This window comes from Cyanistes caeruleus, chromosome 2 (assembly GCF_971803275.1).
Source record: "Cyanistes caeruleus chromosome 2, bCyaCae1.hap1.1, whole genome shotgun sequence".
NCBI lineage: Eukaryota > Metazoa > Chordata > Aves > Passeriformes > Paridae > Cyanistes > Cyanistes caeruleus.
In genome coordinates, this window is record NC_141702.1 from 68,630,932 (window position 1) to 68,648,983 (window position 18,052).

General features: G+C 35.5%; 1 protein-coding gene across 10 annotated transcripts in view; it reads right to left on the reverse strand.

Moving 5' to 3' along the window:
- The window catches only part of RYR2 (ryanodine receptor 2), a 378,221-nt gene that overhangs the window by 79,091 nt on the left and 281,078 nt on the right, over positions 1-18,052 (reverse strand). For 5 of the 10 annotated variants that reach the window (XM_086877715.1, XM_086877711.1, XM_086877709.1 and 2 more), the window contains 7 exons: positions 16,857-16,980; positions 13,598-13,713; positions 11,997-12,061; positions 9,864-9,985; positions 6,800-6,849; positions 3,016-3,076; positions 1,130-1,368 (listed from right to left, as the gene is read on the reverse strand). In XM_086877715.1, the coding sequence (XP_086733841.1) occupies positions 1,130-1,368; positions 3,016-3,076; positions 6,800-6,849; positions 9,864-9,985; positions 11,997-12,061; positions 13,598-13,713; positions 16,857-16,980 (777 nt within the window). Of the gene's footprint in view, positions 1-1,129; positions 1,369-3,015; positions 3,077-6,799; positions 6,850-9,863; positions 9,986-11,996; positions 12,062-13,597; positions 13,714-16,856; positions 16,984-18,052 lie in introns of all 10 variants that reach the window. The other 5 variants (XM_086877706.1, XM_086877710.1, XM_086877708.1 and 2 more) reach the window with 1 other exon arrangement.

Genomic DNA, 18,052 nt, shown 5'->3' on the forward strand with positions numbered 1-18,052 from the left:
AAATAAATAGGCCCAGTTTTAAATAATTATTCTTTCTCAGTTCATTATTTCTAAATTCAGTATTTTACACCAGTATATAGAATAGCTGAATAAGAACACCAAGTCAAGTGATAAAGAATTCAAAGCTAAATATTAAGTTCCAAAACATGGGAAACCAGAGACCAAAAATTACACAAGGCATGAACATGCTGATGCCTGAAAAAGTGGTTAAGAATGAACAAATTACTTTTTGGATATCATCACAGTGTCTGGAATTTTACAGAAATAGTTTAATGAAAAAAGTGCATGTTTACATCTCATGATTTTCAAATCCATCAATACAACTCCAAATTTTTTAAGAATTATTTTAAAGCTACCTTAATACTTTTTACAGAGTTTAAAAAAGATAAAAAATGTAGCTTAGTATTCTTTTCCTCCAGGTCCTTCTCATGTATTTTCATAACTGAGTAACTGAGTTAGCTACGCAGGGCAGGATTACCCCCTTTTAGTGCCACCTGGACAGTGATATTTCTCTGAGTTCCTAAAATATATAATATTAAACTCTGTGTACAGACTGCAATGTCTGCAAAATTTTGGGTTTGGGAAAATAAAGGACCACTGAACCCACTTACAATCAAAACCTTTACAGAAATCCAATATACAGGCTCTCATACATTCCCTTCTCTGGTGCCTGAAACCTTCAGGAGCTCCTTCCACTTTTCCTTTTTTCCTTGAATTTTCAGAATTTAAGGACCCACCCAGATTCCCCTCTAACTGAAACTGAGGTGAATGTATGATGGTGTAACATAATTCTTACTATATAGAACAGTAGTAGTATAACCTTATTTATAGACAGAGTAAAGACAAAGAAAGTTGCACAAAGTGAATTCTCACAAAAAAGAAAGAGTAAATCTGTGATAAAATTATAAAGAAAATTGATCCTTCTGACTTTGTAATCGTGGATACATCTGCTTCAATATCTATTCAGAGTCCACTAAAACCTGCAGAATGTTTTTGGTTGGTTGCTGCAAATGTTTGATTAAATTAAAAAAAATTGTCAAAATAACATAGGATTTGTCCTTTTTTAATAGAAATTGAGGGTCTAGTAATGCTTACTACATACATACATATATGATAATATGATACATACATATCAAATCTTCCCCAAACTGGTGCTGTCCAATATGCTCAAATAACGAAGATAGCACTGGCAGGAGAGCAACTGTGGTATAATTAATTATTTGTGTAACTCCTTTTGGCTGGTTTCTGCTGTGTGTAAACTGGCCTTGCTTAAGATTTTCCATTGTTTTCTCCAGATCCTCAGCAGCATTGTCCAAAAATGCTCTCAATGCCATCCTAACAGATTCCAGACCAGTTTTCATCACAGTCCTGTTTATAGCATGCAAAAAGAATGAAGAAGAATATTCCATTAGACAAGCATGGAATAAACCTTAGTCTTGGGCTGCATGAAAAAGATAACAGAGATCTGAAGAAAAATCTTTCATCTTTTAACACTGTAAAACCAACTCAGACCAGAACAACTGACTGAAAACAAGTTTCATAGATATCCTGCAGAACATACTGACACTTTTTCTGCCAAGCAAATAGTCCTTCAAAATTTATAAGGTGATTGATTTGTCTTCAGAGAGGAAAAGTACATAACAAAAATAAGAATTAATAAGTCTGTGATTTCTGACTCTAGAAAGAGAACTGTCTCAAGCTAGAACTCAGAATATCTTCCTAATTATAAGTTACGTTTCTGTCTCCAGATCAATGGCCTCAGAAAGGAATGAGTAAAAACAATCACACCTGTTAAAATCAAATCAATCAATAAATGCATTTATTTTGTAACTAGAGCACCATAATCAATGATGTAAAGATATAATCTAGGAGAATTATTACTTTATATGATTTAACTAGATCAATTACGAAGATCCTTTGTTTAAGGAAAGTATCCATTTAGGCATGCATGAAATAAATTGAGGTGATGTTCCTTTGTAAATTGAGTTCAGTCCAGTTTTTTCAGTCTGACTGTTTATTTGAAAAAGTGAATATATACAGTTCCAAAAGCAGTATCTTTAAACTTCCATGTTACCTCCATTAATTTGTTCATCTCTATCTGGAGCTATTTTCACATGTCTACCAAGACCTGAATTAGTGACCTTCACTGGTATCTGTATTCAGTCTGTGTGACTGCATGGACCATGGACAATTTAAGACAAACAAAACCAAGACATCGCAAATTAAAGGCACACCATGCAAGAGCTGAGCCATATTAATGGCCATGATCATGACTCTACCCCCTAGCAAATGGAATGTAAAACTTGTCCATGAAAGCAACTGTAAAGATACTGAGAAAAAAGAAGTATCTGCAAATAATGCAGCCAATTGTTTTGAGACTTAATGCAAAGTGAAAAAAGTTAACTTAAAATTTCAATGGAGATAAAATTTCCAGTTTAAGCTATCATATTTTGTTTAAAACTGTGAAGATGTAAAATCAACTATCCTCAGAGATGGTGGACTTTACAGTAAATGGAAAGCAACACATTACCCTCCATTCTATCAAGGCTGTGTCATCCATAAACCTCAAAATAATAGTTCAAGCAGATCAATTTAACAAAAAAATAACAGTGAATTCTAAGCAAAGGGTTTGGGTTTTTTTCAAATTAGAACCTGAATTAATTTTGCAAAGACACTCTATGAGACAGATTTACAGTGCATTTAACTCCTGAATTTTTTATTAAACAGTGTAAGGAAAATAATAAAATATTTCTAACTTTATTGTGGTTTTGAGAAAGTCACATGATTAGGACCACATAAACTAACAGCACTGATCAATAATGAAGTTTGAAGTGTAACCTACAAATAGCATCCTGTCAAATCCTAGTAACTGATGTTTTTCAATGGGAAATCTTTTCAGCACTGTAACTTCTTGAGTGCTGAAATTCTGTAGGCTTACACGATACCCCAAATATAAATGCACATTTCTTTCTCCAGTGATTTTCCTTGTACTTTAGAAAATATAATCAGTATTACCTTGCATCCAAAGTCTGTCCCAGAATGTGAAGACAGTTGACTATTGATGTTGCATCGTTTCCTAGAGAGGGAGGAAAATTATCCACCAATTAAGCTGAGCATAGAGTATAGCTTATTGACACGCTGCTAACTGTACCTCCGGATTTAATGAAAGAATAAATGACATAGCAGAAGAGCAACTGAACTTCTGCATAATTTCAAGTTAAAAAACATGCAGTTTTTTGTCTTAGCCTTGTTTACACAAGTGCAGTAACTAGAGGCAAGAAAGCATCTCTCATAAAATAGCTGAGGCAGTCAAGATGGAAGCACTTAAATGTGGGGTTAATTAGAGCTGCAGTGTATTGTCTGGTTTTCATTTGACATCTCTAGTTTTTTATTTAATTAATTCAAGTTTATCTCATTATTTATCTTCCCTCTCTCAGTAACATAAAAACTGTTAACTTTCCAAAGTTGCTACTGCAGGAAGAGGACGCTTATGAAAAATATCATTAAAAAATTAGTTCCCCAGTGTTCCACATAGTCTGCAGTCATTTATAGCTTAATTGGGCCCACATGAATAACAGTCCATAATACATAATACACATACTGTGTAATTATTTTTCCCATTTAGGTATGTAAAAAGAGGACTTGCTACATGCCTTCTATACATATGTACATCCAAAAATGCTGCCATGTAGAAGACTCCTTCCTCTAGGATCGCTTTTTAAGTCCAGAACAGATGTACACTACACAAATTTGAACCACAACCTATTTTCAAATTTACTTTTTTTAATGAAATAATGCAAAAATGAAACTGTCATGTCTTGCTTCTTGTCAAATTTTCTTAATTAAATAACAAAAAGTAGAAAAAAATTGAAGGCTTAAGACTTCTGAAAATATTTCTATCTGCATACAGTGATACAGCATACTGTATTTTCTCACTGCTTGTTATTTCTTAAAAATGCAAGCAAACATTCAAGTAAAATTAGTAATTGTTTCAGTGAAGTAGAGATTTTAAAAGATAAATTGCAAGGAAGGTGTGGGAGGTTCGTTGCAGCACTGAGAACTTAGTTGTTCTAAGCTACCAAAATTGGGAAATACTGTTGTGGCACTCATCCACAGCAAATTCAACAAACCTGAACCACAGCTTCCACAGCTGCCTCAGCCAGGCAGCCTCACCTTTTTTCCACTGGCACATGTGATCATGCAATGGGACAGCAAGCAGATAAGAAAGCTGAGGCAGCCTAAAAAAATCCTACCAAAATCACCACCCCAAAAGATTAAGGTTTTTTTGTCAGATCAAACATTTTCCTTATTATTTTGATGCTCTGGTGGTAGGAGTGCCCATGCTGATGAAAAGAGTGCGGGACTGTGCTAATGACAGCAAGCATGGAGGGAAGTATTAAAAGTACACCGGTCTGCAGATTAGACTATCACAGAATCATGGAATGGCTTGGGTTGGAAGGGACCTTAAAGATCATCTAGGTACAACCTCCTGATGTGGGCAGGGACACCTTCCACTAGACAAGGCCTGCTCAAAGACCCATCCAACCCAGCCTGGAAACTTCCAGGGATGGGGCAGCCACAAATTCTCAGCAACCTGATGCAGAATATAATGCTTACTAGAAATTTAAACAGTATAAAAATTGAATCAGGCTACTTATACAAATTTGGTTTTAAGTTTAAGAAAATATAAATTAATATGTTCAATTCACCAAAAGTATTCACTTAAATCTTTCCATTTCTGCCCAAAAATACTAATGAAAAGAAATCAATAGTCTTCCTGACGTAGAGCCACAGCTCCCAAAGAGTTAATTATTGTTGTCAAAATTTACTTTCACATTGTAAAGAAACAATGCTTCCATGCTGAATAATAATTCCATTACCTCAATGACACTCTCAGATATCAAATGTGACCATTTAAGTTTACTCTGTAAGACACGCATGCTTAATTTCCCATTTTATCAAACTCTTATCTCCATCTTAAGCTACATGACTTTCACTAATGATTTTCATAAACACAGCTAAAGATTCGGAAGTACCATTCAAATTCACAGTAATATAAAATACTTACACAGCAAAACTATATAGAATTTAGGTATTTGTTATAGGAAACCCCACACTATCCATGAAAGTTATTATTGAGCAATGCTTGCTCACAGAAGATGTCTTCAAAACACAAAAATAACTTTCTAGGCCCCAGCTGTGCTCTGTTATGAGCATTTTCTCCTCTTCTACAGTCTTTGTCTCTGCTGGAATAAGTGTAACACTCTTAATCAGGTTTTCTCACATCATGCAATTCACTTGCAAGGGAAGGCAAACTATATGGTGACTTTGAGTTATTAAGTCCACAGTAAAGAACCCAATCATGCTTCATAGTCTCATGATGACCCTGTCACAAACCATGCCAAAACTACTGTGTTGGCATAAAGATTTTGTACTCTGTTAGTTACTGCAGTCTAGGAAAAGAGTTAAACTGTAGTCATCACAAATAATCAGCTGATCCTATCTGACTTAGCACTTGAACCCAGCCAAGCAATGGGAAATAAGTAAGCTGTGATGTGGAATAGAAAAGGTCTTTTCCTCAGAACTGAAGAAACTTACATTGACTTAGGTTTTTAATTTCAACCATGACTCACTTTAGAAAAAAAAAAAAATTCTGAAAACCAAATGCACAAATAATAAAAAATATTTCCAAAATTTTAATAGTATACCTGAGCTAGTTCATTCTTTGAAGAAATAATCTAGGGTATAAATCAGAGCTTATGTGTAGATTTGTGATATATTCCACCCTTCAGAAAAAGCTGCAACAATGCCACACAGCTGCAGAAATAACTCCATTCCTCCTATGATCTTTTGGCTTTATAGGCAAACCCACTCAGCTCCTCCCAAAATATTTAAAAGCGACTATGCCAAAAAACCTTCCAATCTTTCTTCTTAGTTTAATGGTTTTTGCAAATGGTCTGTAAAATTTTTCAACACCACACTGCTGCAGCGAGTTTCTTCCCTTCAAACTGAACAAAATATGCAGGAATTGAGTTAGATGCATGTTACCATAATGAAATTCTAATTGATTAGATAATTCCCCAATTAGGTATGTTCATGGATGCTGAAGTTTGCACTGCATCCACCATAGAAGCCTTGTATGAATAGGATGTACTATTCCAACTCTCCTAGCACCACAGCACGAGAAAAAATTGCAAAGAACATGACTGTGCCACACATTGCATATAATGCATACACTTGATACAGACTTCAAGTTGAGTTCAATTCAGTGATTTTCACATGGCATAAGACAAACACGGAGCTCCTGCCAAGGTCACATAATACCAGGAAGAGAGTACACATGCGTATGAAGAGTCAAGCACGTCTGGGAATATTCAAGAATTCCCCAGAAAATAACTAAGCATTTCAGCCCACTTTTAATTTTCCTTAACGACTTTCCAATACAAATGTGCAGTTCTGATTGTCAAATGTTTTTCCCAAATTATTTAGAATAACATTATAAAACAGTCGTTTTAATTTACTCATCAAAATTCTTTGATATGATAATGAAACCCAAATGTTAGTTAAGACACACAGAAAACTAAACAACCCCCAGCCCCTCCCCCCCAAACTGAAAACTAAAAAAGCTTTTTATTCCACCTAAAAAAGTCTTTCATCTACCAGTCTAAACAACTGGTGGTCTGTGTAGACCATGCATTTCAGCCATGCAGCATGCAACAAAGCAGCACTTAACACAATGCAAAAATGGCAAAGAAAACCAAGTGATGGCCATGCTAGTATTTGTCAAGGGTCTCCTTACCAAACAGTGAAATCCTATGCCTGACAAGAACTCCAAGTTTGCAGAACAGGCTGAAGACAAAAGAAAAATAAAAGAGAAGAGAAGGGAAAAGGAAAAAAATTAGGGAGGGAGGGGAGGAAAAGAAAGAAAAAATAACAGCTGATATATGAGCAGGAAAAGCAACATGATGTCACGCAGAAAGAATCAATTGTCTGAGCAGAATGTGGGACAGAATACTAAAGAAAGAATTTTCAAGTGCATATCCTTAACAAACATGGTTAAATAAGCACATATTATAATTAAAAAAACAAACAAACAAAAAAAAAAAATAAAAGCAAAGCTAATTAATATAAAAGCGTTCTATACAATAACCCACAAGGAAATAACCATCAAAGCTTTAAAAAGTAAAATGTGGTCATTGTGCTACACAGGATACCACTAACAATTTGAAAACATAAGGCAAGGGAATCAGATTTACTGAGGTGTGTAATGGCAAATGTTTAACTACTTCAATTAGAATCCTGTAAACTTGAACACAGCAAGAACTTCTTTCCAAATAGTTTTTTTTAAAATATCACCTCTTACATGGTTTAAAACAATATGATCATGATGTTGTTTGACATGTTTGAACTACTACTACTATTTCCTGTGCTGATGAACAGCACTCCATTGAGAAAAAAGAAGAGTGAAATTTTGAGTTAATTCATAGAAGTGGAAGCAAACTGCCCTACCCAAATTGACCTGAGCTCCAGATTAAAGAGGAATTAGATCAATCTTCATGATCTGGTTTGGTGTGACACTTTTCACCATTAACATCCATTTTGGTGGTTTTTGCATCCATTTTATGCTGCAAACCCATTCATCTGCTATAAATGACATGGACAGTATCATGTCATTTTATTAAGCTACTTAATTAATAGGCACACTGGCTATTTATTAGCCTCTGATTTAAAAGCAAAAGATACAATAAGCATGTCTGCACAGCCTATAGATGAGATCTGAACATGTTGTTCCATTGACAGACAAGAGCACTGTGTCAAATGGAAACATTTATGTCCAGAATCACAACAGCCAGGTTAATGAGGTATTGAGTCCAGCTAATTAGCCAATGCACAGTGATCCACTCTAGCAACAGCAGCTGCTCTGTTTTAGAAATGAGTCTACTAGGTGTGTGTTCAAGAATCTCTTCATTTTTCATTCCATGATGCAGACATATACTATATATATTCTTTTATCAGGATCTTGGATCACCAAGTTCAATATGAAAAGCTGTAGAGAAGCATGTTATAAATTTTATAGATTAAATTAGATAGATTTTGTGTCAATTCTGGAAGAGACATAAAAAACTCACCATCTTATCTTCTGACATACAGTACAACTGACTGTACCATACAGTACATGCTATGCTTTTACAAGGTGAGACTGAAACTATTATCAAGTGTCTTTAGTTAAGGTCAAATAAATACATTAATAACTCCAAATTTCCAATACCTAGATTGATGTTCAGAACCAATTTCATACAACTACAGTAGTTCAAGAATTTGTAACATAGTCTACTGGATGAGAAATTTGAAAAACCCAATCATGAAGAGGTTGGTTACAAATACGACAGAATATAATGCCACCACTTTCAGTAAGAAGTCTGACCTATATTTGTCAGCAAAATAGATCTGGATTTTCTGTATTTTCTAAATATGGAATGGTTGTTGCATATGCTAAGACTTTCACTGAATTATCAATATCCAAAATTATACTCTTTCGTAGCTTAATGAATGCAAGTTTATCTTCACTGGAGAAGGAAAACAGCCAGAAACTTCCCTTAGCTTGAAACAAATTCTGTGTAGGAGAACTCAATAAGATTAGCTATTATTCATCCAAGATTTCCCTGCATCTATTTTCTTCTCCTTGGCTGACACATCAGGATGGCACATAACCCAATCAAGTACAGAAGCAGACCTGATCTTTTTGCAGGACTATATGCTCGGGAATCTCACACAGCTATAAAGCATATGTGCATAAATACTGAATCTCTATGCAGCAGGTATGCTGATGTAGCTGACATTCCAGAAGTAGGCACTTTGTTGGCATGACTTAACAACTGTAAAAATGCTGTTATTACAGACAGAAAATTAGCAGCTCATAAGACTGGAAAATTATTTATAAGCATTAATTTTGATACAATTTTAAAATCCCTTGAAGAACAGCATTCAGATAAGCTGCCAGATCAGATTAGTCCATGAGATGACACAATCAAGACAGCCATTACTTACTTGAGCTTAATATTGTGCTAGAAACCCCACTCAGTATTCACACAATCTTGCAAGCCCTGCATGTCTGTATGACCACCAACTGGCTGCAGCCTCAAAATACAGCAATACATTACTGCATGGTTCATGCCCAAGAACAGCCAAGAAGGCAACCATCATACATGCACACATAATAGATACTCAGAAGTCCTGTGTGAAGTTTGTAATCCACCTCACTAAATGGGAAATGTGGGTTTCAATTCAGTCAGAACTGAAATTAAATGAAAACATCTTAAAAGAGATGGTCTTATAAAAGAGTAACTTCAGGGAAAGAATCAAGTATTTCTGTGATAGTACGATTTATAAAAATAAAGAACAGAAAAAATGTAACTCCCTTATTTTTATGATGGACATCAATACTTATATTTATTGAAGCTCAGCTACAAATAAGTTTGGCTTATAAATCTAACATCAAATTTTGAAGAAATAATGGTTTCAGTATATACCTATTTCTAACAGTGAAAACTGATACATAATTGTATAGTCTGTGCCACAGACTGTGCAAGTGTTTCACTGTTGGATATAAGGATAAATTGAAGTTCATGCCAAAATAATCACATTTTAAACAGCATATAATAATATATATAATATAATAATAACTCTGTACTCCTCTCCATTTTATACAATGAATTTTCCTAGCAGGAAAACAAAGTGAAAAATGTTTAATTTGTGTGTACATAAAAATATCTCTGTGTCTCCCACTTCTCACTTTCCCAGAATCAACTGCTGCTCTTTAAAGACCAAAACACATATGCATAGACAGTAACATTAAGCTTTACCTTGTCACCATTTCTTTCTCTTTATTAGAGGCATGGCCTCCACTGCTGAGAGGCCTGCTTGCTGAAGATAAGAAATACAGGCGATGATTTTTAAAATACTGATCAATCAAAGGGAGCACAACCTGAAATTATATCAGAAAAAGTGGTTATCTCAAGACATTCTTTACTATGTTCTGTATACATGGTATACAAATCACAATTAAAGATGGGAGATTTCTAACAGATTTTCTGTCTTAATACTTCTGTCTGTTTGGATTTTTACTTTAATTGCTATTCCTTTGAATTTATTTAATATGCAAGGCACTTAATATGTCATCAAGAATGGCAGAAGAAAAAAAATTTACATTATCTGGGAATCACATTATTTACTGGGACTTATCTGTGGGGTTTTTTAGGAGTACAAGGCAGCAAGTATAATTTAATTTTATCTCACAATTTAAGATTTTTCATATCCCACATAACCAAATACAACTATTGCTCTTCAGTCCTTTTAATGTAGGTGTAAAAAAATTCACCTACAGCTGTCAGCATGCTAACAGCACTTAGTTCTAGATTTTTCAAATAAAACTCCCAGAACAACCTCACTTACTAAGGGCTTGTGCCACAGAAGTTCTCCTGTTTACTTCCTGTGGGGATTATTACTCAGTGCCCACTACAGGCGTCAGCCAGGAGGAGATCCAAAATAAATGATCAAAAAGAAAATATGAAATTGATTCCTTTTTGGAGCATGGTTCACAAGAGCATAGAATGCTAGCTTCTGAGTCAATCTGCTTGGCAAATAATACCACGTGGAAGTACTCTAAGGCATTGAAATAGCAACTTACTGCAAAGGATACCAGGGTCAGAAAATGTTGCAAACAGCTGCCTTTTCTTATTCACTAATGAATTCAAAAGACATTTTGAATATGCAAATATCATACAAGTCTTTAGGTGTGAAAGGCATCAGCAGATTTTCTTGGTTTATAATGTGCAAAATCATGACAGAAAAAGAAGAATTGTGCTGAGAGGAATTTCGTGACTGTCAGGAGGAAGGGGAAGTGCAAAGTCCTGTACTTGGGGAGGAGTAAGTCCAGTTACCAGCACATGCTGAGGGCTGATCAGCTGAAAAGCAATTTTTCAGAGAAGGACCAGGGGATCCTCAGTGGACAGTAAACAGACCATGATCCAAAAAATGCAATCTTATTGCAAAGGCAGCCAACAGCATCTTGGATTGAACTAAGCAGAGTGCTTGTCAGCAGGTCCAGAGAAGGGGTTCTACCTCTCTACTCAACTCTGGTGAGACCACATCTAAATTGTTGTATCTGGTTCTGGGCTCCCCAGCACAAGAGAAACACTGACATACTAGAGAGAGTCCAGTGAAGTGCCACAAAAATGATTAAGGAAACAGAGGATCTTCCAAATTACAAGAGATTGAGGAATCTGGGACCCAGAGAAGAGAAGGCTCAGGGAGGATCTCATAAATGTGTGTAAATATCTGAAGGGAGGGGGTAACGAAGATGGACCCAAGCTCTTTTCAACTGTGACAGGACCGCAGTCAATGGGCAGAAACTGAGACATGATAGGTTTGCTTTGACTGTGCACTGGCACAGGTTGTCCAGAGAGACTGTGGAGTCTCTGCCCTTGGAGATACTCAAAGGATGACTGGACAAGCTAAGCAAAGGGCCCTTCCAACCTCAGCCATTGTGTGACTCCGTGAGGGAGACAGCAGCCTGGTGTTAAAACAAGAGAAATAACTACCATGACATTGACAGATACACAGTGGTGTTAATTCCAGTAACTATTGCTCATATTAATATGCCTGAAGATTGTAAAAGAGAAAAATCTTCAAAATTCGACTAAGCCGGAAAACAGAAACTGTGGGGAGCTTTTGAATAACATCATAAGAGTGTCTGCATATCAAGGAGCAGGAAATAACAAGAATAAAAAATTTAGTCCTCTAATCTTCCCACATCTATACTTCATCATACATTGTTTTCAAGCTATTTTTATTACTGTTGTTTTTAATTGATAAAAGAATAGATTTAACACAGAAAAACACCACTAGAACAATAACTGTCACTAAAACCATCACAAGTATGTTCTCACTTTTGTTAATCACTATGTTGACAAAGAACAAGCAAAAATATACTGTACTTTGGCAAAAAACTTGATTTCTTGTTCATATGGGAACTGCTCTCCTTTGCCTCTGCTGCCACCATCTGCAGAGAGAAGAAAAGTAAGTTGCCTGTCATATATCCTAATTACAGTCTACTCTGCATTTTTCTTAGGAAGTGCACACTATAAACAAATAATACTGGTCATCTTCAGATGTAGATTTAAGGAACCTCAAACAGTATAGGCACTACTTAAAGTGGCATTTTATGACTACCTCATTACAGAAAAAGCAACAGCGAATAAAATGTATAAAGAATAATTTTCCAAATCTTCATAAAAGTGTAGGCATCTCATAGTCCAAAGAGATATGGATTTTTTTCTGAGATAAAAATCTGGTGCTGTATTTATCTTTTCCTATTACAGGTGACAATTTGAAAACCTGAACTCAGATTCTAATAAAACATCTTTCTGCAGCTGTTCCCAGGAGAAAATGGAATTAATGTATTTTCATTCCTCATTTATGAACTTGGTACTAAAGAACAAAATTAATGGTTAGCTCTACCCAACTAAAATTTAAATTGCTTCACTCTTCCTTTACCATAAAAAATAAAATCTCTTTCAAAATAAAATTTCTTACAGCTCCCAAACAATTTATCATTTATTTAATGTCTTCTTTCCATTAATCTACGGAGGGACTCAAACAGTGTTTCTTCCACCAATGTTTCTTCTAGTATTTCAGTATTTAATCATTATAATTCTTGCACTTATTCCAAATTTATGTAGTTAATGATGAAGCCATGGTAATCGAGCATTAGCAGCAGAAGTAGTCTGGTGAGTTATCAAGACCAGACTTTTGGTACTGTAAGTAACAATGGCATATAATAGCTCATAAATTTGACAAAGTTTCACATTAAAACTAGATTGGTTTTTAGATTTATTTAATCTATTCAAACTTCCTAATGTTCCTGTTACTGTCATTTCCAGCATATATGACTATGAGGCACAGTGTATATTACATGTCATTGCAACTCCCAAGGTCACAACAGGAGCAGCATCTCCTGATGGCCAGTTTTCTTGGCTTTCACTGCTCATGTAAGAAGCTGGCTTGGGTCACCAAACTCTTGTAATTTTTTATCTTCACCAGAAGCAAATAAAGTTAAATCCTTCATGGCACTGTTGACAAAACATGTGCTGGGTGCTAGTGAAAGACCATTCCCTTGTGGGAGTTTGTTGAAGAAGTTTCTCTACTCCCTTTTCGAGAGAAAATTTCAAAGTGGTACAAAGGACTGGTTTCATTTGCTCTCTGAAAAAGGGATTACATGTGAATAGTAACTATTATTGTGCACATGTGAGAGATTATCATTTTGTGCATAAATACAAGAGGGCAGTCAGTTTTCTTTTTCAAAGAACGAAAGTTATAAATTTTAGCTGAAAATTTTTAATCTGATGAATGAATATGGAAAATTTAAATGAATGGCAGTTTTGTAACTCTAAAATTCATGATCTTCATCAACTACAGGAAAATAAAGGGAAAACTAGTCCAGAAATGTATCAATCTTTAAAAAATTTTCTGGTTGTTTTTATAACATCAGACATCTTAGCTAATAATTGTTTTAAAAAATGTGCAAGGGGTACTATACCGAACTCCAAAATGTACTGATGGGCTTCATCCACGTATCTTATAAGCTGCTGAAGGAAGCTGTAGGCAAAACGTTTCTCAATGGAAGGAGTGTCTAATTCCAGGTCCTTAAGTCCTCTGTAAAAAGAAGTGAGTAAATTTTGACACATGCAGGACTCAAAGCAATCTTACTTTTCCATGTAGTCCAACACCATTTTCTCTGGTAATGATCACGTGCTTTTTAATATAAGATCTTTTGTGCTTGAAGTAAAAAGCACTCTTACACTTAGATTTTGAGCTATTTGTTAAGACACAACCAGATTTCCCAACCAGAAAGTTAGAAAAAAAATCACATTTGTCAATCAAAATAATCTACTATTATTATAATTCCATTACTTGTAAGACATTACTATCTTACATTTCCCTACAGGAACTGATTCTTGGGTGAGGAAGTTTGGAAGCTGAAAAAATACTTTGATTTGAACAATCAAACTACAAGTAAAGCTAAGATCCACCACTATGACTTTTCCTGAAATGTCTGCTTGCAATGGAAAAGTTTTGAATAGCTATGCAGCATTTGTGAAAAATCAGAGGAAAACCAAAATAAAGTGAATGAATTGTTTTTCCAGCACGTTCCATCCATCTTAATTACTAGTCCAATATAAAAAAACCACATCTTCTTTCCACAAAAATGGATCTCCAGAGCGTGAATCCATGGCATGGGATGACGTCCCTAGCAACAAGCTGGCATTGGTATAAGCCTTGTTTATGCAGCATCAGGACTTAACTGATGGCACATGAAAAAGCTATTCTTAAACAGCAGGGAAATCAGTCACACCTCATCTCCCCCTGACTCATGCACCAAGTTATACTGGTACTCAGCTGGGTTGCAAGTTTAAAAAGTATACCTACTGCATATATATGGAATAGCACTGCCTGTGTTAACTACAATTACACTTTAAATGAAAGCATACACCTAGAGACAGAAACCTGGTAGACAAAAGATAAAGGAGAAAACACTGGAGAACAAAGTCTCAAGTTTACTAAGGGACCATTAAGAAACTTCATACACAACTTTGGAGAGGGCCACCTGAACTTTGGAACTCCTATGAGGAAGGGACATGAGAATTTGGATTATTTGAGGCAGCTCAGTGCACAAAGCAATGATAGACTGTACAGGGAGGAAGAATCAAGAAAGAGCAAAGTGCAGCAAAGACAAAAAAAAACAGATTTCAAAATAGCTGGTCACATGTAAATTGTCAAATCAATTGACTGACTGAGCCCTGTACCTCACCACTAGAGTTTGTCCTATATTCTTATTAAATGCTTTCACACCTGTATCTCTGTATAATGTCACTCACTGTCCCATGTGCTGTCAGGAGGTGATGGCAGCTACTGCAAAACCAGCATGAGTGGATACTGGGCCAGCAACTAGAGTCATGCTTGGGGTATAGGTGCCCCCAGATCTGTGACAAAGGGGGTGAATGAAGGTCTCAAGAATCAATAGTTGGAGATGCCACAGCTTTGGGGAACATCTCTATGGGCCCCACGCACCTTGAGCCCTGAGTGACAGCTTCAGCAGGCGACTGGAGTAAGTGCATTTGCTAGCAGCCATTGGAGTCAGACAGTCGAGGGCACAAAGCAGCATCTGCAACTCCAGAAACTGGAAGTCCTGGTTGCCTGCCACTGGGAATGTTGGTCTAAAAAACTTCCAGTTAATGTGAAGGAGAAGCACCAGTAAGATAAGTGGGAGTTTCTGCACCAGCAGCTGAATTGGGCCTGAGTGCTGCAGGCTGGGCAGAGGGCGAATGTTTCTGTCTTCCCTAAAGCCATTTTGCATGGCGCTGCAGAGACCCAAATGGTCACTGCCAAAGGAAAACTGTAAAGAAATGTGAGCAAGGCATATATTGCAGAAAGTACAGTGGTGAGCAGACCACATTAAAACACGAATCAGACCCTTGTTTGTTTAGACAAGGCAGTTGTCAAAGGTGCAGAAAGTACATTGAGTTTAACATTATGGAAAAGGCTGCTTTTAACCAGCACAGGAGGGTGCAGATGTAGCAAGGACTAGTTACTAGACCATGGGTGTGCCCAAGTTAATGGTTATTTAACCATCCCTCTTAGCCTTCCACTCCCTAAAAAAACCCCAAAAGCCACTTTTCACTTGTGTTTAACAGGAATAAAAAAGGTTAGTACTCCTGAATGCAGCCAATCATTTTGACAGGGAATAAGAAAAGAAACCTTTGCTGTCTGACATCCTGCTTTGTACATCCTACTGCATTGACAGGAAGCAAACTCAATTATTCCAGCTAATCTGAAAGATTTTTTGAAAATTATTTAGATTAACTGTGGGACTCCAAAAACAGGTTGGAATTCATGTGTGGTAGAAAAGAATGGAAGTAGGCAGATTTAAAGTAGATGTGCAAGGATAATTAATTCACAGTGATTACTTAAATTGATCTCAGTGGCTGTTTCATTCACTTACTAATGTTCAAGTCATGCAAGGCTCAGATATGCCTTCAGACTTTTCTAGTGATTCTGATTTCCTAAGTCATTCTGATGAGGTAGAAAAGACTCCAAATTAATTAAAATTTTATTCGTGCTACATTTAGGAGGTAAATACACCATATTAAAAATGAATCATGCATGTTGTTCTTCAGACTATTCACTATTGTTACATATACACTGTGGATTGTTTAAAAATTATTTTAAAACATCATTTTTCACTTTTAAAATATTTTAACAAAACTGTGAACAAACTCAACCGAAATAAATGATTTATATATTTTAGAAATAAAATTGTCTTATCTAACCAATTGTCTAGAAATTCTTTTAGAGAGGGACATGTGCTTGAAGATGTGCATAAACCTGTAACTAAGATTTAGTAATTCCATTGCTTTTAGAAAGCTAATTAAGTTTACTAACAGCTGGATGCATGGACACACGTCAGAAAGAAAAAGCTGCAATATTGAGAGGGAAGATAGAAGACATGGAGAGATTCTGGAGAACTCTGTTCATGCCTTCCAAAAACCCTGCTACTAACTCTGCAATCCATTTCTTCCTTAAAATGTATATGAAGGAGCACATCCTTATTCCCAGGTACTGAAACATAAAAAAATGATCACAGAGTTCTGGTTTGACATAGGAAACTTTAAAAAACAAGCAATAACAGAAACCAAAAATCCCCACCACGACCAATGAAACCACGAAACAAAACAAAAAAACAACCACTGAGGACTATCAGAAACCTTCTGTGACATTAATAGAGAACTGAGAATTACCTGGAGACAACATATCCATTAATCTGTAGAAATTTCAGAATATCCTGTGCTTTTTCTCTGTCTTTGGCTTTTTCTTTGGCTGTGAGTGTATCATAAGGAACAAGAAGGGGATGGTTGCCTCCTCCTACTATAGAGCATCAAGAGAATTAAAAATTAAAGAGTAATCTGTTGACATGGCAGGTCCCAGTATATGAAAGTACTATCACAATAATACACAGCACATTACAGTAAATTCTAGCCTGAAATAACAGTATACTTGTCTGCTTTACACAAACCATAAAAAATATTCAGATAGAAAGTTTAGATATGGTTACATTGTTCTGCTACAAGTACCAGCTAATTATGTTTAACCTACTGCAGAAAATTCTTCAGAAAGAAAAAAATGTAGTTAACTGTTACAAACATCATAACTGCAACTTCATTTACTGAAACTGAAAATATTTCAATAAATAATACATCATTTCCTAAAAAAAACCCTATATATAAGCAAATACATAAGAATACATAAAGTCCTGATTTCAAACATCCTAGTGATAGGGCTTATCAAGTTTAGCAAGATATAAAAGTATCTAAAAATATATTAAAGCGATACAGTTCTACTTTATAGTAATAAATTAAAGACAGAAAATTAGAATACATCATTCAAAGATGGTTCACACAGCTGTCCAGCAGGATCAAAAGAATGCTGCAAAACCAGAGGTAAACAGAATAAGCTTCATTGTATTGCCTACTAAAATTTGATATATTGATATCTACTGCATGTAGATATTTAACTTGGAAGGAAAATAATGCTGCTATTGTTAATATAAATATCTGCATAAAAAAAGGAACATTCTTAGGAGTTCAGCTTCTAAAATCTCCATTGCATGACATAACACAATAAATTACTATGGCAATTGCTCTGAAACCCCAGGAAACTATATGGGTTATGATAAGATTTATCTCTGAAAACTATTAAAGAAACTATCTAAAATAATAGCATTTTTTAAAAGGAACAAATTCCCTATAGAAAATATTGAAGACATATTACTGGATGATTTTTTTTAAGCTACATATCCTGAACTTTTCAATTAGTTCTGCCTGAATCCATTTAAGTACATGCAAAATGATAACCTAGTGGGCAAGTCAGATGGTGGATTGGGTTTTTTTGTTTTGTCTCGATTTGTCTTAGGAAGTACAGTCATTAACATTGGGGT